Genomic DNA, 25,700 nt, shown 5'->3' on the forward strand with positions numbered 1-25,700 from the left:
TAAAGTCTAAAGTATGCTTCCCCACCACATTAAGATGACCCACGTGACAGATTCTTAAGCAGCATCTGTGCTGTTCCTAGCCCCTCCCCCACCAGCCCAGGATCCACTGCAGCAGTACCCCCAAACACTTCTCTCCAGGGTTCACCCACCTGTGGGGTCCTCCGGTCACTGACTTATAAATCATGATGAAGCCACTGTTTCTTCTTCACTGTTATCGTCTGAAAAATGTACCTGTCCTTGACCCTCTTCAGATATAGAAGACCTGTCTTCCCTACTGCTCTGCAGGATATGAAACATCCAGTGAGGGGAAGGTGTGGGCTGCTCTACGTTTTCGTTAAGGCTAAGCTAAGAGGCAGGAGACAGAGCCCATCTCAAACTCATCAGGGAGGAAATGGGCTTTGGGGGACACGTCATATCTCTGTCAACAAGAGCTCCAGGGGACTGGTCACCTGTTAGAAACCAAAGGAAGAGAACAGTAAGAGCTGGACTAACTCTTCCTTTCCCAAAGCACAAGCCCTGAGTTACCCGAAACCCATGCCCCCAACACAGTACACAGAGAAGACTTCACTATTCTTAGAGAATCATTTATTTGGGAGAATCAATGTTCTCCATGAGAAGAAATTATTTGGGGGCAGGAAGCTTTCCTCTCTGGAAATGCTGGAGAAGCATTTTCTGGTGACATAGCAGAGACAGGTCTCTGAACACCGTGCCTTGAGCAGTGGTGAGAGTGGCTGGAGGGCCCTGGCTGGCTTGGCTCCTGCAGGTGGGGCTTGGATGGGGCACATGTTCCCTGCGGGGCACAGATGAGGGATACCACTGATCTAATAGATGGTTCCTAAAGGCCACAACTTTCTGGTGGTGTCCGTCCTCATCTCTTATCCGTCTAATATTTGCAGGATCACTCTGGCCAGCAAAGACAACTTCTTGGCGGCAGGGCTTTTTTGTCACTTTACAGGTGGGAGCCCTGTAGTTGGAAGGATGTCCCTGGATGGGATCTGCCCGAGCCAGCACTTCTGCCTTCCGCTGAGTTTTCCCAAACTTCCTTGGGGAAGGAAGGGGCTCTTGAAGGCAGGTGACATCTGTTGCATGCCAACGCCCCGGTTTCTCCTCTGGGAACTTCCCAGGAACCATCATGGTCTTCTGAGCTGTGGTCATCCCAGTAAGGGCAGCTCTCTTAACTGGGCCCCTGCTCTGCGCCGATGACACGGGGCTGCCCTTTTCCTGGGAATTTTCTTGGCTTTTGCCTTTTGTCCCGGGACGAAGCCATTGCAAAACGTGCTTCATCTTTTTCCTGAAGAGGCTTTCAGGAGGAGGCTGTCCCTTCTGTGATGGGGTCTGGGAAGACTTGTTCCCAACCGTCTCCTCTAATGCCTTGTTGTGAGTAAAGAAGCTCTTCCTTCTATGTTGGGATGTCCCCAACCCTGCATCCCCTCCACCAAGCTCTTCTGCCTTGGGGCCCAGAGGGCTCGCTGTCTTCGCAGCTGGTGGGAAATCCTTATCCTGGCCCCTCCTTAAGACTTGCTTCGGGAGCCAAGGCTCCTGCTGCTGCTCCATGCTGATTCCTCTGTCCTCCAAATGGGTACGCGGTACCTGGGAAGCTCTCATGTCCCCAGTGGAGACACCCTGGGCATGAGTCAGTGACGCCTTGTAAGTCAAGCTCTCTGAGGCAAGGGACCTATCAGTGGGTTGGCCTTGGACCTGGCTCTGATTCCTCTTCTCTAGTTTAAACTTTAATTCAGCAAACAGCAGTTCTTTAAGGCCTGATGATTGAGGATCTTGGGGAACTGGTCTTTTTGGTGGAGGCCTTTCAGTGGTCCCGGTAGTTTCTACTTTAGTCATCATTTGGGAGTTTCCTGGCTTGCTGGTTGTCAAGACGTTGCCAGTTTTTGACTGAAGAGCATTGAGCTCCTTGGCCCTGAATATCTCCCTGGATGCAGCTGAAGGTTCAGACTTATCTGTCTTTTTGCCCTGTCTTGTTTCTACTCCATCCCTGGAACTCACACTCTTCCCGTTTGGCTCATGTCTGGCCTCAGCTTGCCTTGCAGGCAGCTTTGGGGGGTATCTGTTCCCTAGGGGAGAAAGTCTCTGACTGGCTTTGCCTGTGACGCCGTGTGTGACAGGCAGAAGAGTCTGTCTGGCACCCTTAATTCGCTGAACATCCTCTGCAAGCTCTTGGTTCATACCAGAGGGTGATTGTCTAAAGGTCCCCTGTCCTTCCCTGCCTATAGGTGAGGTGGCAGGGTGAGAATGATCCAGGACAGGAGCTGAACTTGTTGGTCCTGCTTTGCCTTGATGAACAGGTTTAGAGCTCCCTCTAAGGGGCTCAAGGCCCCCAGATTTGGAGTCCACCTCAGAAATCAGGTTGGCTGAGGAGAGAAGGTAGGAATGGGACAAGGACTCGGATGCTGCACCTTTCAAATTAAAGATCTCTATGGATTCAAGGACCCTGCGGGGAAGGCCCCACAGCATCCTCATACGAAAGCTTCTAATATGGGCTTCCAGCGTCTGTCGTGCACTGAAATCAATGAAGGAAAGGTCCTGGAAGGTATTCACGCAGTAGTCCCCACCCACTGATGGTGGCAAACTCCTCTGTGTTATTTGGGTGTGGGATTTCACAGAAATCTGCAGTGATTGCTTGACAGCATGCCATGAACTACGCACAGTCCCAGGGAGCTGACCCTCATTGATTTCCTCAAAGTTCTTGCTCAACTGTACTTCTAGGACATTTTTAAATTGTTTCTGATCTAGACTCGCACTTGAGGCCCTTGAATTTTTCCCTGACAGACTCGCCATGTGACTAGTTAGGTCTTTCTCAGAGTCACAGCCCAGATCATTATCTGAAGAGCTCTCTGGGTCACTCAACAGATCAGCTTTTGGGCCGTTCTCTGAGCTATGTCCCTGATCCTTCCCCACATCCTTCTCTAGCTGAAGCATTTCTGAGCCCCTCTCACAGAAGCTTCCAGGATGGCTGAGTCCACCATTTAGATTTTTGTTCAGAGAGACACATGAGTGTCCATGATTGTGCTCTGACTCAGGAATCTCTGAAAAATCTCTTAGAGGCATCATCAGTGACAGAGACTCATGGATCCTGCGGGGCAGGCCCCAGCGGTGTTGGATGAGCCTCTTTCGAAGGTGGTGGTCTAGTTTCTCCCGAAGCTCATCACTGAGAGGAAACTCTCCAGGAAAGATAGAGGTTGAAACATGGGCCTGGGAGGCCTGGAGGTAAGGAGAACTGGGAGCTGAAGGACGAAAGTCTTCCCTAGATCTTTGGACCACGGAGGGTAAACCCCACAAACTTTCCTCTTGCTTCTGCAACACATTCCACTCCAGTTGTTCAATTTCAGATGAGATGACAGACTCTGATTCATTCTGGGGTCTATGGAAACACACTCCAGAGATCTGGGTCTCAGGTAGAGGACCAGATGGTAGGATGGGGAGTGGGGACTGAAGGTGGGCCTGGGGTTGGACCTGACTGAGAGGTAGGGGCTGGGATTGGGGCAGGGTTTGAGGCAAGGCTTGAGGCTGCATCTCAGGCAAGGACAAAGGTAGAGGATGGGAAAGTACTGGGGATTCTTCAGCTGTGGAGGCATTAAATATTGTAGTGAAAATGAAGATAGAGGAACAGTCACCTGAGACATGGTCAGCAGGGGCCAAGGACTCACTGTGCATAGATGGGAGACCCCAGAAGAGCTGGACATGTTTTTGTTGTAAATGGTCCTCTGAGGCCTTAGGATATGGGGGCTGCTGGTGCACAAGCAGCTCCTTTGGTTTCCCTTTGCTGTTCCATAAAGGCAGGGAGAATGCTGAGTCATGCTTATCAGCAATTGACTCCAACATTTGCTCTGAAGAATTTAATTGGTAGTCTGGCCTAAGTTCTTTTGGAAAAGAACCCCTCATCAGAAAATCAGTCCTCTTTTGGACTTGTCTCTCCAAGAGTGCCAGGACATCAGGGCTGAGAAATGGGAGGTTACCAGGTTCCACAAGGTTGTTGGCAGGGTCTCCCCTCAAAAAGCCCCCTGAAGAGTGGAGGGCAAGAAACTCTTGTTTGAAATCACATTGTGCCAAAGTGGAAGGGAACAAGTCTTTGGCATGAGCTTTCCACGAGGAGAATTCTGAAACCGAGAGGCTTGAAGGGTCAGTGCCTTTGATTGGTGGGACACAAGTAGACAACCCACCAGGGCTATCTGGAGATGAGTTCTCCAGCACAGGCTTCAATAAGGTGGAAAGTGAATCAGATTGAGTCACAGTTAAAGCACTGTCTCGTGGTGGTGAAACAGACAGGGTTGGTGGTGTGTGATGACAAGTCAATGAATCAGTGGGATCCATTGTCTGGGACACATTTGGTAAGAGGTTGACATCTTGGGAAAGGGTTGAGTCAAGAGAGAAGGTATGCACAGACAAAGTGGCCTCTGGTTGGAGAAAAGGATCCACTGTCTGAGTGCCATGTGGTGGCAGAGGGGGAAAGGCAAGGGGTTGGGGTGGGGAATGGTCCACTGGGAATTCGGAATCCAAGGAAGGAAAAGACTCTGGTGGCATAGAGTGACCCATTGGTGAGGGTGAGTGAAACTCAGCTAAGGGTGTCATTGGGTTAGGTGAAAGAATGGAGGGGGGTGGTGGGGAAGGCTCAGGTGTAGGGGCTGGTGTTAGGCCTCCTGGAGGGACTTCTGAGAAGGCAGAGGACAGAGTGAATGAGGACTCAGTCACAGAAGCTGTGGAAGCCAAAGAGGACACAGAGAGAGTATCATCTTCCAGGTCCTCCAGGAACAGCAGCCGATTGACCTCCGCAGTTATGCTATTACACACCTCACAGGAGGGGTCTGGACATAACAGTTGACGAAAGCGGGTGGTATCGTGATGCTGGCCCGAGGGGCTGTGGGAGACAGGAGATACAAAGCTGCAGCCAGGACCAGAAGAAAGGAGGACCTGCTGGCCTGGGGTGGGGGGAGGGGCCACCTGAAGCCTGCTGCCCCTTCACAATGCCCCACATCTATGACTTGACAATACACTCAACAGCCCTCACCCCAAGGCCTTCATTCACATACCCGTTCCTATGGCAACCCCCTGGCATGACTAGGGCAGGCTGCACTGAATCCCTGGAATGGCACAGAACATGCTAAAGAGGGATCAGGAAAGAAGTGGAAAGACTGGTTACCTTTTCAGAATGGAAATCAGCTTCCTTATGTCCTCTGTTTCCTTCTTGTAACGTCTCCAACCTGGGCAACCAGGAGAGTGGGTTACGGAGGGAGTGGGTAGAAGCATAGATGTTAGACAGGAGTCCCTTTATGGGAGACCTTTGGGACATTAAACTCTGAAAGCCCTAAGAATCAGCAGATGAGGTCAAATGGTCACTGATATTAACAAGGTTCATATGTGTATGTTGCTTCATATGTAAAGTACTTTCACATACATTATCTCATGCGATGCTCGAAACCACCATGTGAGGAGCACAGGTCAATGGTTACCTCAAAGACGAATCTGATCATCCAGGAAGTCAAAGTACTTTCACAAGGTCAGGAGACAGAAGCTCTGACTCTTGACATCTAACATGGCCACCTATTGGGCAATACCCATTGTCCCCGGTCCATCACTGCTTCATGCCCAGAGGTGGGCAGAGCAGGAGTCTGAGAAGCGTTTCAGGTTCTGACTGCCTTCCCATGAGCCTCTCCTCTGAGGGCTCTGTTTTCTGACAGGGACTGTGGCTAGCACCTGACATCCTCAGAGGTCATGGACCTGGGACCTCATGGAAAGGACAGGGAGAGTCACCCTTGGAGAGCTCAGGTGGAATAAGCAGGACCTTACCTCCCGATGTTCCACCTTTCCTTCTCCTCTTGGCTGCGCCCTTACGCTGAGAACAAAAAGAAAAGAATCAGAAGCTGGGACTCATTTCTCTCCCTTCTCTCTCTAGGAAACTCAGATACTCATTATCCCATGAATAATATGACTATTTTAATTAATAGAACTTTGTGTTCCTTCCTGTTATTAATTTTTTTAAATGATAAAGTATTTCAATTTTTCCTTCTTTGAAAAACTCGAAGAAAGATTTTGTCTATGAGGTCTACATTTGGTATTCTGAGTCAGAAGTCCTCTGCTCAAGGAGGGCATAGACTCTGAGGCCGACAGATACGTCTGTGCTCCCTCAGATAGACCCTGTGTCCTGGACAGAGCTCAGACTCCAGCCTCTGCTCAGAGGTTCAGCCCTGCTCTTCTGATCTGCCAGATAAAAATGACGCCTGACAGGTGAATGTGACTCATGATCCAGTGTTGGGAACTCTGTTCTCCTGCAGAGATCCCAAACTCTCTAAATAACCCAATCTGGGGCCATGAAATCACTGTTGGGGATTTTATCCCAGAATCCTCCACTACACCCAGATGGTCTGTGAGCTTCAAAGGGAAACATTCCCTGCTGAACCCCTAGCCCTGCCCGGCCTATGCTCCTAGAAGGATGCTACTCCATCCTCTACTCAGACTTCCCATCTTAGGTGTCTCTCTGAGCCAACCAAACTCCTTTTAAAATATGGGGATAAAGATAGAAACAATAAAGAATCACTGTTACGGGCTTCCCCAGCATTCCTTACCTTTTGGAAAGCTTTGGTTTTCCAGAAGGTTGATAAAGATGGAATCCCCACCAGGTAGCACAGGAACAGAAGCAGCAACCACAACCCACACAGGAAGGTGAGGTTGGGGTCAGTATCTAAGAATGCTGAGCAGATGCTCAGACACAACTCAATAGGGCTATTCAGAAATGAGAGAACATTCCAATAGCTGAACTCCATTGTCTGAATCGCGAGGCTGCCTGAAGCAACTGAGCTCTGAGAGTGCCAGCGCTTGCCTATAGTCCCAGGCCTGCATCACAGAGCACAGAAGAGTCACAAAGGTTTCTGAGGGTGGGGGAGGGGACATGAAGAGGTGTGCCCACAGCCCCTCCCCCACCCACCAGACTGGCACATCTCTCCACTCCTCCTGGGCCCTCTAGGTCCCTCTGCCCTGCTAATGTTACCACACAAAATTGGGGTTCTTTTGCCCAATGCACAGAAATAGCCAATTAATTATGGCATCCGCCTTTGGGAAAAGAGATCAGCTTTATTCTGAAAGATGCATCTGCACGGAGAACAGGCGGCATGTGCCCTCAGATCTGTGTCCCTGATTCAGAATTTGGGGAAATTTAAGAGGTTAGGGAGAACAGTGTGGCACCTTGAAACACTGGGGGCACGGGTTTTGATTGGTGGGCTTCAAGGATTTATAGTAAGGTTTTACACATTTATGACGGGGTTCTGAACGTTTATGATGAGGTTCTACACTTTTATGATAGGGTTGTAAACATTCATGATGAGATGAAGGAATTTTAACACCAAATCTTCCTGAATGAGGGATCCCTTGCTTCTGATAAGAGTCTGACTTCTAAGTTTCCGTTGTGTCCCAGTCCTTGGGTTCCATGGGAAGGGGGATCCGTGGTTCTGCAGTCATTTTGGGTCAAGACGTCTTTTGTGCATGCTCTGGCTACATGACTCTGAAGATTGTCTGAAGGATAATTCTTAGTCACTCTGTTGATAAGAGATGGAGTCAGCTGAACTAGTCCCGGAGGGCCCGGGGTGACACTGCCTGTAGTCCTATTTTCCAACTCCACCTTTTCATCAGATAATATATTTACTTAATGGAATTTTCTGCTTGTTCCATCTGTACCCCACATATCACCTTGGTCCACCTTTACTCTTTGGAGAACTGGACTTGGGTCTCACCAATTCTAATGCCTTGCAAGTCTGAGATACTGCCCAGAAGTTTTGCTTGTACCCAGAAATTTACACTCAGGATCGTAATCATCCCCAAATCTATCCTTTCTATAGAATGCTTTTTCCTTACATGAACTCAGATACACAACTTAAAGTTCTACACTTTAGTTTTGTGAATACTGAATAGCAAATTTTAGAGGTTTTTTCAGTCAGCCTTTAGCATCTTCAGAGAGGATGACTCAAATAATTAAATGCATAATTCATTATTCAACATTCACAAACTAGATAAATAAAATATAATATAAATGTGAATAATTATACCTTCAAATGATCTTGGGGGTAAGTCTGTAGCACTTATTTTTCTGAAGTTAGTGAAGCTTAAGCTGCATAAAGACTTTCAGACACACTACACACACACACTCACACACACACAAACACACACATCTTTTGACAAACCAAATGACAAGAGACTTTCACATTGAGGTATATGGGGTAACTATTTGTGTTCAAAATTGATTTGACTTGAACTCAAGAAGCCTACCTTACGGCCTCTCAAACATGCACTGTACATATGCTTTAACCATTAAAGTGAAGAGTGCAAGCTCTTAAGATAAGAATGCACACTTCCCTGCCTTATGCACTATTGGTAACGTCCTCGTTGGAACTGCTAAAATAAGTTCCCTTTCCTGACTTCAGGATCATGTTGACCTGCTAGTTTGCAACTGAATACCTCTGAAACTTTGATGAAAATATATCCTGGGCATGTTTAATGTATGTTCTTTGTTCTAAAAAGATATAATTCTGTACTGAAAATCATGCGTCTGTGGAATGCTTTCTTCCTTTCTGGGAAAGGCCTTCCTGGGTTATAATCCTCAGTCTGGCTCAAGTTAAACTTACCTTATTTCTCTTATTTATAAAACAGTTATTGGTTATTTTGCATCGACATAATCCAGTATTTTCAAATCCAACAATAAAGCATTTTCTCCCTTTATTTCAATCTTTTCTTTTTTATTCTGACCCCACTTTTTCTTACTCTACCTAAAATACAGACAGTCCCCGCCCTCTACAGGTGTACACATCCCTTAGTCAGTGCAGGCTGCTGTAACAAATACCACAGACTGGGAGGCTTAAACCACAAACATTGATTTCTCACAGTTCTGGAGGCTTGGAAGTCCAAGATCAAGACACCAGCAGATTCAGTGTCTGGCCAGGCTCACTTCCAGGTTCACAGACAGTTGCCTTCTCCCTGCAACCTCACGTGGTGGAAAAAGAGGGTGAGGGAGCTCTGTGAGGTCTCTTGTATGAGGACACTAATCCTCTTCATGAGGGCTCCACCCTCATCACCGAACCACCTCCCAAAGGCCCCATCTCCTGATGCCATCACATTGGGATTAGGTTCCAACATGTCAACTGGGGGGACACAAACATTCAGTCCATATACTCCCCAAAGGCCAGGATAGGTTGTATTGTGCTAAGCTGTTGATCCCCTCAGCCCTCGGGTGGCAGGTGGGACCCAGGAGTGTCAAAGCCCAGGGCAAAATCTCATCTTGTGCAGCCTCATCTGAGTGCCCTTGTGGGCCCTGTAAATATGATCTCTTCCTAAGAGCGCCTGCCACGAAAAAGGCTGAGAAGCTCTGGTCTGTATGATCACCCCACGTATGTTCAAAAATCAACCACCTGTCACGCTTTTTCAGGCTCCTCTTGTCAGGTTTAAATAATCCCAGTGCTTCCCTCCCCTCCTCCTACATCTTCTTTTCCATACTCGTTATCTTCATGACAGCTGTCCTCTGACGGGTCTCCTAATTTCTCACGTCTTTCTTAAGCTGTGATGCCCTTGCTCTGATGCCCACAGCCCAGCACTGTCACCTGATCTCTGTGAAAGGGTGAGACAGCCTTCACTCTGGCGCGAGTCTCCTTTCAATTACGCAGGAACAGGTACCCTTCCTGGAGGACAAAACCTGCAGGGAGGTGCCACTTTCTCCTCACCTTGATAGGCAGCCTGAGCCAAGTTTCATTTAATAAAAATTTACTGCTGGAAACCAGGAGACACAAGTATCTGTAAGTCATGTCTCTGTCCTTGAACCATGAGCTGTGGGTTTAGGGAAAAGCCCTGCACAGGTCAAGAGCGACAGCACAGGAGAGGCCCCGGCACATCTGGGAACTGCCAAGCGATCTCAGGAAGAGATCAGAGAAGGGAGACACTGTGGGTGACAACTGCTCAAACACACCGGGCTCCTCAGGAGGGCATCCCTGCAGCTCTCCCCTCTCCAGTTTCTGATACAAATCAACAAAGATGGTCAAAGAGCAGCTTGCCTCCTTTACAAGGGCACGTGTTGGCTAGATATCCTTAACATACACCGAGTGCCTTCAGTTAACACCTACCAGAAGTTTCAATAAAAAGGCTTTCCCCCAAATGCTGGTACGATTCCTTTTCTAAACAAGGAACAAGATTCTAAAGGTATAACTTTTTTTGTTTGTTCTTTTTGTAACACCAGAAAGAAACCCCATCAATGTTTAATGGGAGAGGTCCATAGCACTTGCCCCTCCCACACTAACATCAACAGTAAATAAGAAACTTACGTGTCTAATTTCTAAAGCACTTTACTTTCAGCGATCTCAGTGGATTTTCACAACCACCCTGGGATGCAAGCAGGACAGGTATTATTGTGCCCCTTTTATCAATGAGTAAAACTGAAGCTCAGAGTGGGTGAGTGACTTCCCTAGATCATTCAGCAAGTGAGTAGCAGAACCCTGACTACTAAATCCCGTACATCCTCAACGTGTCTATTTTCAACAATATTACTTAGAGACTTCTTGAAATACAAAGAATGCCAGAGTCCTAAAATTAAAGCAGTTGTGTTGCTAAGAATGTTTACTGTCTCCATTAAATGCTGGCAAATTTGGGGCCGTTCCAGCAGCATAGTGGTTGGGTTCGCATGCTCTGCTTTGGCGGCCCAGGGTTCGCAGGTTCAGATCCCAGGCACAGACCTATGCACTGCTCATCAAGCCACGCTGTGGCAGCATCCCACATACAAAAAATAGATGAAGATCACCACAGATGTTAGCTCAGGGCCAGTCTTCTTCATCAAAAACAAATAAAGCTATTGTTGTTATTCTGTCCCCTCTTAGGTACATTTTCCTTTGCCCTCTCAGCACCAATGTCTTTATAGCTTTTCTCTACTCCCCTCTTAGAACCTGCCTCCAAGAGCTGTATTACACTTGACTCTCAGTAAGGCGTAAATGAATAATAACATTTGAAACGTCACCCCTCCAGGAATGCACCTCACACATTTTACATCTCTCTCACCCTAAGCCCTGTAACAAAGCCCTCGCCAGACCATTTCAGGCAGCCATGCAGAGGTGGCAGAGATGGCTTTTGGCAGCGTGAGATCTTCTCCCCACAATCCCATGACATCTTCCCAATGGACCAACATGACCACAGAAGTCTGGTCCTGGATTTCAGACGGCACTTGCTTCTGTCTCCCAGGATTGTGTTTGCCACAAGCTCTAGCAGAATAACGTGCTGCCATTGGAGGAGACTCAATAGGGCTAAGTCATTAGTTTGGGATTCTCATACATTCTCAATTTTCTAGGGACAGTCCTCTCACATCCTGACCACTGTCCCTGGCATGAGCCACATGGGGGCAGCTGTTTTCAGGATACCAAAAAGCATGAAGAAGAACAGATTCTGGGGAAATATCCTTTAAAACTACATTTAAAACGATAGCTGTACCATGTCCTTCATTCATTCACAGAATAAACTTTTACTGAACTCTACTATGTAGTATTTCTAGTAGAAATATCAACAAAATAAGGCAGTGCCTCTGCCCTCGGGCAGGTCATAGTTCAGCAAGTGACACCTGTAACAACTATGACAAAGTGATAGAAACTGTAAAAGAAGTAGGAATAAGAACGCAGTGAAAACACTGATAAAGGAGCAATTAATTCTCCTGCCCAGAGGAAGAGAAGAGAGGAGTCAAGGAAAACTTTAGAGTTGGTGCCAAGTGAAATAGGCCTTGAGGTCACTTGTCCCCTTCTCCTCTTCCCTTTCTTCCTCTTCCTTCCCCTCTTCTATGCTTTAGACTTTTTTAGAGCAGTTTAAGGTTCACAGCAAAATTGAAAAGAAAATACTGTGTTCCTCTATGGCTCCCCACACACAAACACACAAAATCTCCCATTATCAACATCCAGCACCAGAGTGGGACATTTGTTACAATTGATAAACCTACAATGATACATCATTATTGCTCAAAATCTATAGTTTACATGAGAGTTTACTGTTGGTGTCATACATTCCATGGCTTTGGGCAAATGTATAATGCCATGTATCCATCATTGTAGCATTATACAGAGTAGTTTCACTGCCCTAAAAATACTCTGTGCTCCACCTCTTCATCCCATCCTCCCCACTAACCCCTGGCAACCACTGATCTATTTTACCATCTCCAGAGTTTTGCCTTTTCCAGAATGTTACTCACATAGTTGGAATCAGACAGTGTGTAGCTTTTTCAGATTTGCTCCTTTCACTTAGTGATATGCATATAAGGTTCCTCTGTGTCCTTCATCTAAGCTTCTTGCTTTCTGAGATGTTGGTAGTATAACCATGTGAGATTCCCTAGGAAATGAGATCTTTGGGGTCTAAATGCAGTTTTTATTCAAATCTCTGGGGGCATCAATCTGCCCTCCGACCAACACTCTCAAAATTAACCCTTGAATCAGTAGGAATGATGGTGATGCCTATGCTTCACATTTGAAAATAATGAACACCTTATGATCTCAAGGTTCTGTTCTTGAGTTCTAGAAAGTCAGAAAGGAGTGTGGGAAGAGGAAGTGCAATCCAGCCAGAGGGAACATGAGCAAACTTGTAACATATATGAAAGTACATGTCTGGTCACGCTAAAGCACAGTGTATGTGCCTGAGAATGAGAGTAGAAAACAGACTGAAAAACTAGAAGACTCAATTGTGAAAGACTTTGAATGACAGTTTAAGAAGCTTGAACTTGCGCTGAGGGCAGTGGGAAGCTAAGGTTTTCATAACCAGAAGCATGGCATACTCAGATCTGTGGTTTGGAAAGATGACTGGCAAAAGAGAAGCTGGTTGAGAGTTCAAGGGAAATGTGCACATTAGTCACTGTATCTCATAGGACTCTTTCTCTTGCAGATGACAGAAAACCATATGAATTCTGGCTTATTCAAAATTTTTAATTTATTCGCTTATATTTCTCTATAATACAGGAGTAGATTCAGCTTCTGACTCACCATCCCTTGGTTCTGATCTCTTAGCGTTAACTAGTTCTCAAACCACTTCTCTTGCGGTCCCATGATGGCATCCAGCCAGGAAAAACAAAGAATTGTTGTCTCAGTGTTCCCAATTAAAGTCCCAACATTCCAGTGAATGGGATCAGATCAGGTCATAAGAGCACCTCTGAAATAATTACTGGGAGACAGAGAATACTATCGGCCTAGTCTAAGTCAGTCCTACTCAAAGTGTGGTCCATGGACCAGTACCCGTTCCCACATTTTTGTTATCACCTGCCACATGTTAAGTATAAAAATTAAGGATGGTTAGAAATTTGTACTGCAATTTGACAAGCGTAATTAAATCTAATAAAAAATTGAGGCTTATATTGTGTCTTTATTTTTTGTGTCATTTTTCCAGTGCTTCATTTGTATCATATTTTTCACAAGTATCAGTTCACAGTGGATGGCGATGTGGGAGAGAAAGCAAACTGGGCCTTCACCACAGACAGTTTGAGGAACTGTGGTCTAATGTCCATGCTCCGCTGTGAAGCCTGGGGGCAAGTCAGCATTCTGGAAGCACACAGGGAGACTTCGGGGAGATCCTTCCCTCTTGCCACGAGAGGGGGTGAAAACAAATGTCCACTAAAATCATGGGACCTAATCTGGACAGAGGAGGGGCACTCCCAGACTCACCTCAGCTCTCCTATAGAAAATCCTGGTGAAGTCTTTTCAAGCATAGCACATTACTGATGCTAAATTCTCACACTGGAGAACTGAGTTTCCTATTAATCTCCTGGAGTAAGGGAGGGAATAGTGATGGATAAGGCAGAAAAGCTGGGCATGGGACATATCATTCAGGGCTTTATAAGTCAGGTTAACGGTTTTGGATTTATCTCATGTGCAAAGGGAATCCACCAAAGCTTTGGAGCAGGAAGAAGACAAGATCCAGTGGATTGAGGGGGAATAAGAGTAGAAGTAGAGAGACTAGCTGGAGAGCTATTCCAGTAATCCAGGTTTTAAATAAAAATGCTTGTTTGGATTTAGGGTGATGGCAGTAGAGATGAGAGTGAATAGACCAATTGAAGACATACTTAGAGGAGCTTTAAATAGCACTTGGAGATGAACCAGACTGAGAAGTGAGCAATGAAGGGATTTGGGAATGACTCAGGTTTCTGGCTTGAGCAGCTGGATGCACAAAAGCACTGTTTACTGAGATGAGGAAGCCTGAAGAGGAAGAGATTCATGGACGGATGAGCAAGTGCTCCATTTTGGATAAGTTGAGTTTGAGATACCTGACACATTTACAAGCAGATATTAAACAAGTTCCTACACATAGGGCTCAGGAGCTCAGAGGCATTATTCACAGAGATAAAATCTGCACCATAATTGTTTGCTGTTACCTAATCCCATTTTCAGCGAGAGACCAATTTCATCACTGTACCTTACAGAGCCAGTAACCACAAAGTTGCAGCTTAAATTCTAGCATAAACTTGGCAGTATGGAGACTCTTTTTAAAGACTCCATTATGAAACCACTTCAGAGCAACCTTTGATAAATGAAATAGATCACTGAGCTCAGGACCCTGGACTCCCAACCTGAGGTTTATTGGGCACCTACCACATGCTGGGCTACATGCTTTACATGCATCGTCATATTCTCATAGCAATCCTGCAAGGTGGCTCTACTACTCCATCTAGTTTACAAACGAAGAAACCAAGGCTTAGCAAGATCAAGCAGCTTTCTCAATGCTATGTAGCATCACAGCTCAGTTAGTAAGTGACAGCCCAGAAGTAAGTGTTAGAAGTGACACACGGGAAGCCAAGTGTGTCTGACCCCTTCAAATTTCACTGCTTTCTTGGGATTATTGTTTTGCCTAACATGATGACCTAAAATGTCAGGGGTATTTTCTTTCCCTAGAATAGGAAATACAACTCCCCTCCCACACCCCACGTATCCCTTTGCTCCACAGGGTTTCCTTTCTTTATTTCTCTTAGAAAAAAAAAAGTAGCTCCTCCATAAGTCATGGATGAGGAAAGATGAGCAAGACTCAAATATTCCAATGATGCTGACAGAATTAGGCTTTCTTAAGGCACTGTTAAATACGTGCATAACTGTGAGCTACAGAAAGGAAACATTCGCCCTGGCACTACTGCCTTCACTACAAAAGCATTGTGATTGATGGATGGGGAATGAACAACTCCTACGGCAGCTGCTGCATCATTAACTGCTCAAGTAGGCTTAGCTATGAGGAAAAAGGAGTCTGCTCAGGTAGTCAGCCTGTTACTATTGCAAAAACAACTGACCACACCCTCTGCACGGGCTTCGTGGTCTGATTTTGTTAGGGCGTAAGTCAGCTTCAAAATTAATACAAAGTAGGTGTACAAGTTAGACACTGACACATTGATTTCAAGGTTGGTCTTTAAATTGTTTTTGAAAGTCTTTTTCTGGTATACCACACCCTCTCTAAACTTTCCAGAATGCAGAGGTTCAATTCAGCAAACTATTCCTCTCTTACAGTCAATTGTTGACATCGTACTCTTTATCCCTAAAGGCCTGTGAATTATTTTTAAAGTGACAGGTTAAAGGAAAGAACAAAATGGACTATGTTATCATTTCTCAGGTTTAAGAAATAATTTGAGTTCCTTTGAGCCTTCCTGTTAGATGGTACGGCAGACACCGTTCATGAACTATACGGCATGAGGACAGTCATAGCGTCCTTCCTCCTTGATCATGAGCAGTGAGGCTGACAGCTCGCAAGGGACACCTGAGTGGTTTTCTGTGTTTTGCTGTCACAAACTGCACTGCTATGAACATTCCTCTACTGCCTTCCCACGTCTCACAGTGCAAATGTGCAAAAATTTCTCTGAAGTGGGACTAATCAATCATGGGGTATTTCTATATATGTTTTTTATTCTGAAGTGGTTATACCAATTTACATTCCCACCCACAGTATATGTGTTCCTCTTGCTTCATTTTCTCACCAACAATATGTTAGAGTTTTTTATTTTTGCCAGTCTCATGGGTGGAGGACATGGTAGTATGTCACAGTTTTCATTTGCATTTCCTTAACTATGAATGAGGTAGAACATCTTTTAATAGGTAAATTGGCTATTTGGCTTTCTTTTTCTGTGAAATGTCTGTTCCAAGTTTTCACCCATTTTTCTATGGATTTTCTGTTCTCACTGATGTGTAGAAGTTATGCACATATCCTGGATACTGACCTTTTGTCAGTTTTATCAATTGCAAATGTCTTCTCGCAGTTTGTGCCTTGTATTTTCACTCTTTGTGCTGTCTTTTCGTAAAGAGAAATTCTTTTGGTTATTTTTTGAGGAAGATTAGCCCTGAGCTAACTACTGCCAGTCCTCCTCTTTTTTGCTGAGGAAGCCTGGCCCTGAGCTAACATCGTGCCCATCTTCCTCTACTTTATACGTGGGACGCCTACCACAGCATGGCGTGCCAAACGGTGCCATATCTGCACCCGGGATCAGAACTGGCGAACCCCAGGCCACCGAGAAGCAGAGCGTGCGAACTTAACCACTGCACCACCGGGCCAGCCCCAGAGAAATTCTTAATTTTAGTATAGTGGGAGTTATAAATCCTTTCCTTTATGGTTTATGCTTTTTGTATCTTATTTAAGAAATCCTTCCCTATCCCAAGTCCTTAAGATATTTTTCTATATTGTTTCTAATAATGTCATAATTTTGATTTTCATGTTTAAATCTTAATGCATCTAGAGTTTATTTTTATCACATGGATAATCAATTTTCCCAGCAACATTTATTCAAACATTCATTCTTTTCCCGACTGATTTGCTTTAAGTTTCCATATATACATGGATCTATTTCTTAACTCTCTATTCTGTTCCATTGGTCTATTTGTCAATCTTGCAACTAATAGGTTTAGTTTATAAATATTGATATCTAGTATTCTGGTAAAGCAAGTCCCCCAATCTGATACTTCTTCAGAAATGGCTTATCTGTTCTTAGTCCTTTGCATTTCCACATGGATTTTAGAATTGGCTCACTGGGTTTAAGTATAAATTGGGATTTTGATTGGAATTGCATCAAATCTGTAGATCACTTCAGATAAGTAAAATCTTTACAAAATAAGCCTTCTAATCCATGAACATGATATATTTCTCTATTTAGGTCTTCTATAATATCTTTCAATAAAGTTTTGTAATTTCTGCCATAAAGTACTTGGACACTTACTATGTTTCTCCCTAGAACTTAATATTTCCTAATGCCATTGTAAATTTTATTGAATTACACTTTCCGTTGCTATCGTATAGAAATATAGTGACATTTTAGTATATTTTACCCAATAGGCTTACAAAACTTTATTATTAATTCTAATAATTTATCCATTAACTAATTTTCCAATCTTTATACATTTTACTCTTTTTTTCTTGCCATATGACACTTGCTAGAAACTTCAGTACAATGTTGAAAGAAAGCAGATAATAGACTCTCCTCTTGTTCCAGATCTTAAGAAAATGCCTTCAACTTTTCAACATTGGGTTATACCAATATTTAAAGTGAAGAAACCATGCTGCTGAGAAGTAAAGCAGCTGCTCAAGATCATGAGGCCTGTAAGGGATAAACCCAGGCTTCAACATCAATCCAAGACCCATGTTCTTTTCTCAATTGTGTCAGTGCACAAAAAGGTTAACTAGGGAGACTTGAAACAGGCAGAGGCAAGGGAATACATTTGGATTTAAGACACTCTAAACTGCAGTAAATAAAAATAAAAGCCTTTGAGCTTTGCTAATCCTTCAGAAAATCCTGGGAATCAGAATTCTGAGGGGCAAACATGGATATAATCCTTCCTTAAAATTGCCTGATGGCTCTCTGCTGCTCACAAGGATAAAGTCCCAATTCTCAGCAACTTCCAGATTTATTTCTAGCCACCCTCTCCCCAAACACCTTCAACTCTGCACTATTCATCATTCCCCAAACTTGTCATATATTTTCATGCTCCTGTGACATTGAGCATTCAGTCCTTCCCCGTGTTGTACAATTAAGACTCCTAACCATTCATTCATTCAACCAACAAGTACTTACCAAGAGTCTAGAATGTGGCAAACGTTGTGGTAAGCACTGAGGATACCATGATGCAGAAAACAGAATAGGTCCCTGCATTTTTCAAGGCTTCAGAGAACAGGAAGTTGCGGGAGAGAAATAGAAGAGAGAACAGCAGTGTTCTAATTGTCTTTCCATATGCTTTAATTGAGCTTTTAATTGGTAAGCTGGGTTAATCATCCTGAAGTCCCCTATCTTACCTATCCCCTTACTTCTTGTATTAGTCAGAGTTCTCCAGAGAAGCAGAACCAATAGGAGGATGAATGGATATAAGTGTATACTTGTATACATGCATGTATACATACGGATGTATACAGAGAGAGAGAGCTTTATTTTAAGGAACAGGCCCATGTGAGTGTGGAGGCTTGCCAAGTCCAAAGTACAATAAGTAGGCCAGCATGCTGGAGACTCAGGGAAGTGTTGCAGTTTGAGTCCAAAGACAGTCAGTCTGCTGCAGGAATTCCTTCTTACTTGGGGGAGGGTGGGGGAGAAGGGTCAGTATTTGTTCCATTAAGGCTTTCAACTGATCAGGTGAGGCCCACCACCCACATTATGGAGGACAATGTGCTTTACTCGAAGTCCACCAATTTGAATGTTAATATCATCTAAAAAGTACTCTCACAAAAACATCCAGAACAATGTTTGACCAAATATCTGGGCACCATGGCCCAGCCAAGTTAACAAATCAAATTAACCATCACACTTCTTATCTATTCCTACATCCTTGGATTCATTTTTTTTTAAAAAAAGGAGAACTTGTGTAGGAGGCGGGAAAGAAGGATAGACAGAATAAGGGTCAAGGATAGCCATCTGATTCTCTCTTTTTCCTCCAGCTCAAACTGTGAGGACGGTATGGTTGAGGAAGGACTCAACTGTTCAGCCTGTTTAACCCTGAAACCCCAACAAACAGCATAGTCTTCACACTCACCTTCCTCAGAAGCTCCTCTTACACGCACAGATCACTCTGCCAACCTTGCTGCAACTAAGAAAGAAAAGTCTTCTACAGCAGAATATGACTTTTCCTTCTTAGGAGATGATAAATATAAAGTTGTTTGGGAGTTTTGTTTACTTATTTCAAACCCAAAAGGGCCCACATAGACTTCCCACACTAAAAGAAATTTAGTTTTCAATCTGGAATAATAGAAATAACAGAAAATGATTATTTAAACTTCTATAAAATAATAATATGGAAAATAAAAATATAGTGAATACAAAACAAGAGGGTCATTTTGGGGATACTGGAAGCACTCGTGTGTTTGTTTTTCTAAATTTCTACACAGATAAAAAAAAAACAAATGCCAAATAACAAAATGTATCCTGCTTGTAAAATCATGTAAAACAGTTTCTTCAGGATGGGCATAAAGCTCAGCTTACCTACAGAGAAATACCAATCTATAAAGCATTGTAAGATAAGGGTGCAAACATACAAATCTGAATCCACCTTGGCTCAGCCGAATAGTTCACCATCAGAAGAGTTGACACTACCATCTAGGGAAAAAACACTTATACCCTTCAAAGTGTTTCAACTAGATAGGCAATCTCATAAATATAAACGGACTGTTTTGTCCAGAGAGAAAACAGTCTAAGAGCAATAAAACAAACACTTAGATATACTGTAGGCAATGGTGGATGGATGACCAGATTGAAAGCTCTAGCTCTGAGTTCTTCTATTTACAGCTGTGTGATTTTGGACAAGCGTTACCTCTCCAAGCTTGTTTTTCATTTCTAAAATAACGTGACTGCACTAGGTTGGTGTTTCTCAAGTGGCAAGTTATAACACAATAGCCATACAATCAACCTCATGGGTCATGACCAGAATTTTTTAAAATTTAAATATAACAAAAAGTATATCAGAGCATCACAGGTTGTAAGAGTATTGCTTGATGAAGTAAATAAATGTACGCATACGTGTTGTGTGTGTGTGTCTGTGAATGCGTGTGTTTCCTGGAACACAATATAAAATGTATCTGTTGCTACAGGTCACAGCCAAAAAAGTTGGAAAGCCTCAAAAATTCCTATCAGCTGTAAACTACACATTCCTGTGAATTATGGCCATCCGTCCTGCTTCAGAGAACTGACACGGTTTGAGCCTGCTTAACGTACAGTCAGATGTCCGACAGCCCTGTCTGCTGAGCAGCAGGACGTCTTCCTTTCTCTCTTACAGTAACTCCAAAAGACCCCAATCAAAACAGATAGAAACATTTGCCCAGTTTTGTTTGTGTTTTGTTTTCTTTTTCCAGAGACTACTACCAATCTTGCTAATGCGGTGTTTCTCACACTAATGGTCCAAGGCCCAACTGCCTCATTCACCTGAGCTGCGTGTATAAAATGCAAATTTTTGCCTCTCCTATCCCATTGCCAGAACTACTGAATCAGAACCTCAGTGCATAGAGTAATCTGCACCGTCCTCAAGTGCCCCAGGTGATTCTTATGCGCCCTCAGGTTTGAGAAATACTAGTTTAATCTCCAATGACATTTTTGAGAAGAGAGCTCTTAGCAAGTAATTTTGTTGATCCCTGTCCATCCCAACATCCTCTATCTGTGCTCTCTCTGTCCTTTCTTCCATGTACACCTCCCAAAAGGAAAGGATCCTGCTCATTCCCATCTCTGGAGGACAGATCTCTACTATCTAAAGAGAATTATGATAATGGAAGCAGCAGTAATTTCCAGGTATAAAATCTGTAATATCTAACATACAACCTGAGACCAAATAGGGTTTTCAATATATTAAGCTATACTGAACAGATATTAGACAGCAGTGGTTCATTTGCATAGGATCATGCTTCATACTTTTAAACAAAACCCAAATCCTTTCTCTCCCAAATTTCAAAATAAATACTTGTGAGTATTTGTGGTTGTATCTACCCTTACTACTCAAAGAGTGATCCCTATACGAGGAACATCAGCATTGCTTGGGAGATTGTTAGAAATAAACTCTCAAACTCTACATCAGAATCTGAATCATCTGCATTTTAACAAAAATCCCCCAGGTGACCAGTATGTACACTACAGTTTAAGAAGCACTGTTCAATGAACAGTGGACAGAAAACAGTCAATCAGTAAATGCACAAACGGCTATGGCCAGGATTTCTGACGAAGCTCACAGGAAAAAAACAAAAAAGGAATAGCTTCTGTGCATTCTATGGACTGAATGTGTGTCCCCTCCAAATTCGTATGTGGAAGCCCCAATCCCTAATGTGATGGTATTTGGAGGTGGGGCCTTTGGGAGGTAATGAGGTTTAGATGAGGTCATGAGGGTGGGGCCCCCGTGATGGGATTAGTGGCCTTATAAGAAGAGACACCAGAGCTTTCTCTCCCCATCATGTGAGGATACAGTGAGAAGGCAGCCATCTGCAAGCCAGGGAGAGAGCTCATGCCAAGAATCGAATCTGCTGGCACCTTGATCTTGGACTTCCCAGCAGCCTCTAGAACTGTGAGAAATAAATGGCTGTTGTTGAAGCCACCTAGTCTATGGTATTTTGTGATGGCAGCTCAAGCTAACTAAGACAAGCACTAAACAGTCTTTTTTAACCTGAAAGCTCTTCTCCTTCTTTTCACAGAGTGGAGGGCCTAACACTCATCCTGCCTGTGTAGGAAATCTCAGAGCAACATGCAGGGAAGAGGGAGAGGGACAGAGAGTAAGAGAGAATTTTTAGAGAGGAACACAAACCATCATACAATTACTGAAGGTTCTGCACTAAATGAAGTAGCTGCAGGTGGAGAGACTGAGAAATGGCTGCTATCAGTGTGAAGTCCCTGCTACAAGGAAACGAGCAAATCAACTGTAGGAGAATCAGACACAGAAAAAGCTCAAGGCCAACATAAACCAGTAAGATGCTAGAACAAGACTATAGCAGCATTTCTCTAATGACCATTGGAGGAGAGAGTCCATTATCTAGAGTCACCAAAGCAGGTATTATTGTTGTCTGGATGTTCACATGTTATGTAAACCCGATAGCTGCTGTCACAATATTTTAGAAAAGCTGTATCTGTTTGGGAGAACTACCTAGACAGAAAGGACACAATTTTAAGACTTAAGAACTAAGGGCTTGATATTTTTTGTCCAAATGGAAAGTGATAATAAAACCATAATTGGAGTATCCTTGATATCAGAGCCCACTTATTTGTTAAGAAGTGTGGATGAAATTAGCCTTATAGAAATCAAATGTCAACAAATGCCCAGTCAGGCCATATATTCTATCCGGCTCTGGGAGCAAGACGACCCCTTCCTATTATTAGGTGGTATCTCTCCTATGCTGATAGCTCCTGTCCTGCTCAAACTACCTCCCAGGTCTGAATCCACTTTTGGATCTTTCCTTGGCTTGATCTTGTTCCCCTAGTTTGAATTAACCTCCAACTCTTTGCCAGGAGTGTGACTCTGCCTTGAGACATTCACATGTATCAGGCAATCTATCAATTACACCTTCTTAAAGGAGCCTCTTCCAGAGCCTTCTGAAATGCTCCAATCTGGACTAGTTGCCCTCAATGCCTTGGTGCCTAACTCTCATCCTGGGACCTTTCTTCATCATCAATCCTGAGACTGCCCTTGGCCTCATCTGCATCACCTGTTTCATGTACCCTATCTCTTCCTCTTCCCTGTTTTGGTGGAGCATATCCTCCAGTAACTTCCTAGGAAAGGGTGCATGGTAGATAAAATATGACACCCTGCAAGTATTAAAATGTCCTTATTCTACCTTCACAATTGATAATTTTTCTGGGTGCAGAATTTGAGGTTAAACCTTGAAGGCATTGCTCTGCTGCCTTCTAGATCCCAGTATTGCTTTTGAAAAATCTGAAGCCATTCTGATTCCTGTTCTCTCTCTCTCCCTCCCTCTCTCTCTGTTTATAGAATCTTCTCTTTGTCTCTTGAGTTCTGAAAATTCACAATGATATACCTAATGAAGTAGGATTGAAACTGATTCCTTTAGTTCTGGGGAATTTTCTTGACTTATTTAATTGACAAATTTCTCCCCTCCATTTTCTTAGTTCTCTTTTCTGGAAACTCTTAACATTCAGCTGTTCGATCTACTAGAATGACACTCTAATGTTCTTTTCTCTCTTATTTTTCATTTTCTTTATTTTTTGTTCTATATTCAAAGATGTGTTCAATTTCACTGCCCAACCTTTCTATTGAGTTTATCATTTTTGTGATATTTTTAGTTTCCAAGAGTTCTCTTTTATTCCTTAAATACTCCTTTTATAGTGTTCTCTTCTTGTTTCTTTATTACACTACCTCTCTTACCTCTCTGAGAATATTAGCAATAATATTAAAACTTTTTTTCTTCTCCCTACATTGCCTCTGTCTTCTCCAAGTTATTGTTTAAGTTGATCTTTCTTGTGTATACATCTTTCCTCAAATGTCTGATAATCTTTGGTTGTCTTCTCATAGATAAGAGAGGTGGACTAAAAAGCTAAGTGGAAGCTCTGAGTACCTGCGTGGCACTTGCCCACCATAAGCTTCATTGTTAGATATTTTGCAGGGCCTGTTTAGTTTGGAACCTCCAATGCCAGTATGTGATATGGTGTGCCAAAAGCTGTTTGGTATCTGACCTGACAGCCATTCTTTCTCCATTCTTGCTAACAGAACATTGATTTTTTTCTTTTTAGGGTGGTAAATTTGCCCTATCTAAGGTATGAAACATTGTCCTGTGGGAACAGGTGGACAGTTTATAATATAGCATCTAAAGGGCACAGCAATACTTGGTCATGGGTTGGGCAAGCATCAATACCAAAGGAGTGCAATCCAGGGTTAGAGAGCAGAGCAGAGATGGCAGGTGGGCTAAAAGCCACATAGGTAGCTATATCATGATTCCAGGCTATATCTGTCCATTTGCAGCAAGACTACAGAAAGTGACCAGGGAAAGGGGGAATCAAAAGGTATAGGATGCACCAAAAGCTATTAGGTACCAAGCACAGTGGGTAGGGAAACTGGGGCAAAAGTCCACCCTACAAATAAATCCAAGTTGGGGGATGGAAGGGAAAGCTACAACTCAGGGATTACCTACAGAGTCAGGGCTCTTGTTGTAAAGAAAGCACTAGGTTGCTGATGTTATTGACTAGATGGCCACCACCTTCAGGACTGGCTCAGGAACTGGTGAAGGCCTGAATATAATAGAGGGGATCCCTTATCTGTAGAAAGCTAGGAAAGACATTGAGAAGAAGAAATAAGGCAGTGACAGACAACATAGGTAAAACATAGATTAAAGTCACATCTAGAGCATGCTATAGAGGGTAAATAATTCACATAAAAGCAACATGGTTGGAGCAAAAGGGAAAGGCTCAGGACTGATAATTAATTATATGTACCATTATGACCATACCTACAATAAAATAAGAAAATACTTCCATACTACTTGGCAAACAGCAGCTGCACTGAGCCCTCAAAGTGTCCCCCTCCCCTCACTCCAGCCCCTCCTAGACATCCTCAGTCACCCAGACCACCTCATGATCCAGCATATAAATGGCCCAGCTGCAGGCCCCCTGGACCCTATTCCAGCCACTGTCCATTCTGATTGTCAGTGCTCATGCATCATCAGTTATTAAATATTTTGCTGTGTTCCTGAGAGGCTTAACCTAAATTGTGAATATAATAAATGTGTACTTGTCTGATTCATTAGATTGCATGCCAATGAACAAGTTCACAAATGTTTTTGCATGAACAACCCAACTGTTTAACACCTTTATGAATGTGAGTGCAGAGATATTCTAAGAGGTTGTGGAAACCATTTTCATCAATAGAGCAGCCTTCCTCACACTGATCCAAGGCAACTTTAAGGCTCTCTGGTTTAAACAGCTGTCCTTTCTGTCCTTTCTGAGTCTATGAGACATCTCTAGGATTTCCCAACCTAACAAGGCCCAGTAAAACACTTTCAACTTTAAGATACAAATTCAATTTGGGACTTCCTGTTAAAATGCCACACCCTCCAGTAAACTCATTAAAATGACAGGAAAAGAAATTATATACTTTTAAGGCATAATATATAAGGACAAAGAGATCAGGAGAAGAGATCACCACCACAAAAATGAGGAAGATGAAAAGCAAAGGGAAGAGTGGTAACTTACTTGGAAGACCTGAGAAGTTTGAATTTGAGCTGGCAGAGGAGAAAGTCAACAATCAAAGCAAACTACACTGCATTGCCACCAAAAGGCTTGGGAATTGGCAGCATGAGGCGTCTCTGCAAGTAGGAAGAAGAGGGTGGTGGTACAAAAATGGGACTAAAAACATGAAGATTGGTTGAAAATCTGGTTAAGGAGGTAGACAATCCTACAACTCTGCCCCAACTCTAGTCAAGTAACCATGGCAAAGACCATCAGAAAATATTGAAGGTTTATTCTCTAGAGAGGGTAAAACAGAGGATCTATGGTTTGAAGGATATTAGGCACAAATTAGAGTAAGGATTTTATACTAAAACAAGAAGATAATTTAGCAAAACAACAAAACCAAAGATAGCCAATGAAAGTTTTTTTAAGTTCAACTAGTAACCAAAGAAATATAAATTAAAACAGCAAGATGTAATTTTTTCTCTATTAAATCAGCAAAGACTAATGATAATACCTAGTGTTAATAAGAATGCAGGAAAATAAACTCTCTCACAGTCTGCTGGTGGAGGGTAAATTGTTAAAATTTTTCTGAAGGTTATACATATCAAAA

At 43.4% G+C, this 25,700-nt stretch overlaps 1 protein-coding gene across 6 annotated transcripts in view; it reads right to left on the bottom strand.

Annotated features, from left to right (window-relative positions):
- Positions 1–568: 568 nt before the first annotated feature.
- Positions 569–25,700, bottom strand: part of LOC100055310 (spermatogenesis-associated protein 31D4) — a 31,663-nt gene continuing 6,531 nt past the window's right edge. Inside the window, exons 3-8 of one of the 6 annotated variants that reach the window (XM_070248481.1) lie at positions 18,032–18,118; positions 8,881–8,973; positions 6,576–6,843; positions 5,800–5,845; positions 5,153–5,213; positions 569–4,870 (exon numbers count right to left, since the gene is read on the bottom strand). In XM_070248481.1, coding sequence (XP_070104582.1) covers positions 622–4,870; positions 5,153–5,213; positions 5,800–5,845; positions 6,576–6,773 — 4,554 coding nt within the window. In that variant the 5' untranslated portion in view covers positions 6,774–6,843; positions 8,881–8,973; positions 18,032–18,118 and the 3' untranslated portion in view covers positions 569–621. Of the gene's footprint in view, positions 4,871–5,152; positions 5,214–5,799; positions 5,846–6,575; positions 6,844–8,880; positions 8,981–18,031; positions 18,119–25,700 lie in introns of all 6 variants that reach the window. The other 5 variants (XM_070248480.1, XM_070248482.1, XM_070248479.1 and 2 more) reach the window with 5 other exon arrangements.

Source organism: Equus caballus, chromosome 23 (genome assembly GCF_041296265.1).
Source record: "Equus caballus isolate H_3958 breed thoroughbred chromosome 23, TB-T2T, whole genome shotgun sequence".
In the NCBI taxonomy this organism is placed as follows: Eukaryota; Metazoa; Chordata; class Mammalia; order Perissodactyla; family Equidae; genus Equus; species Equus caballus.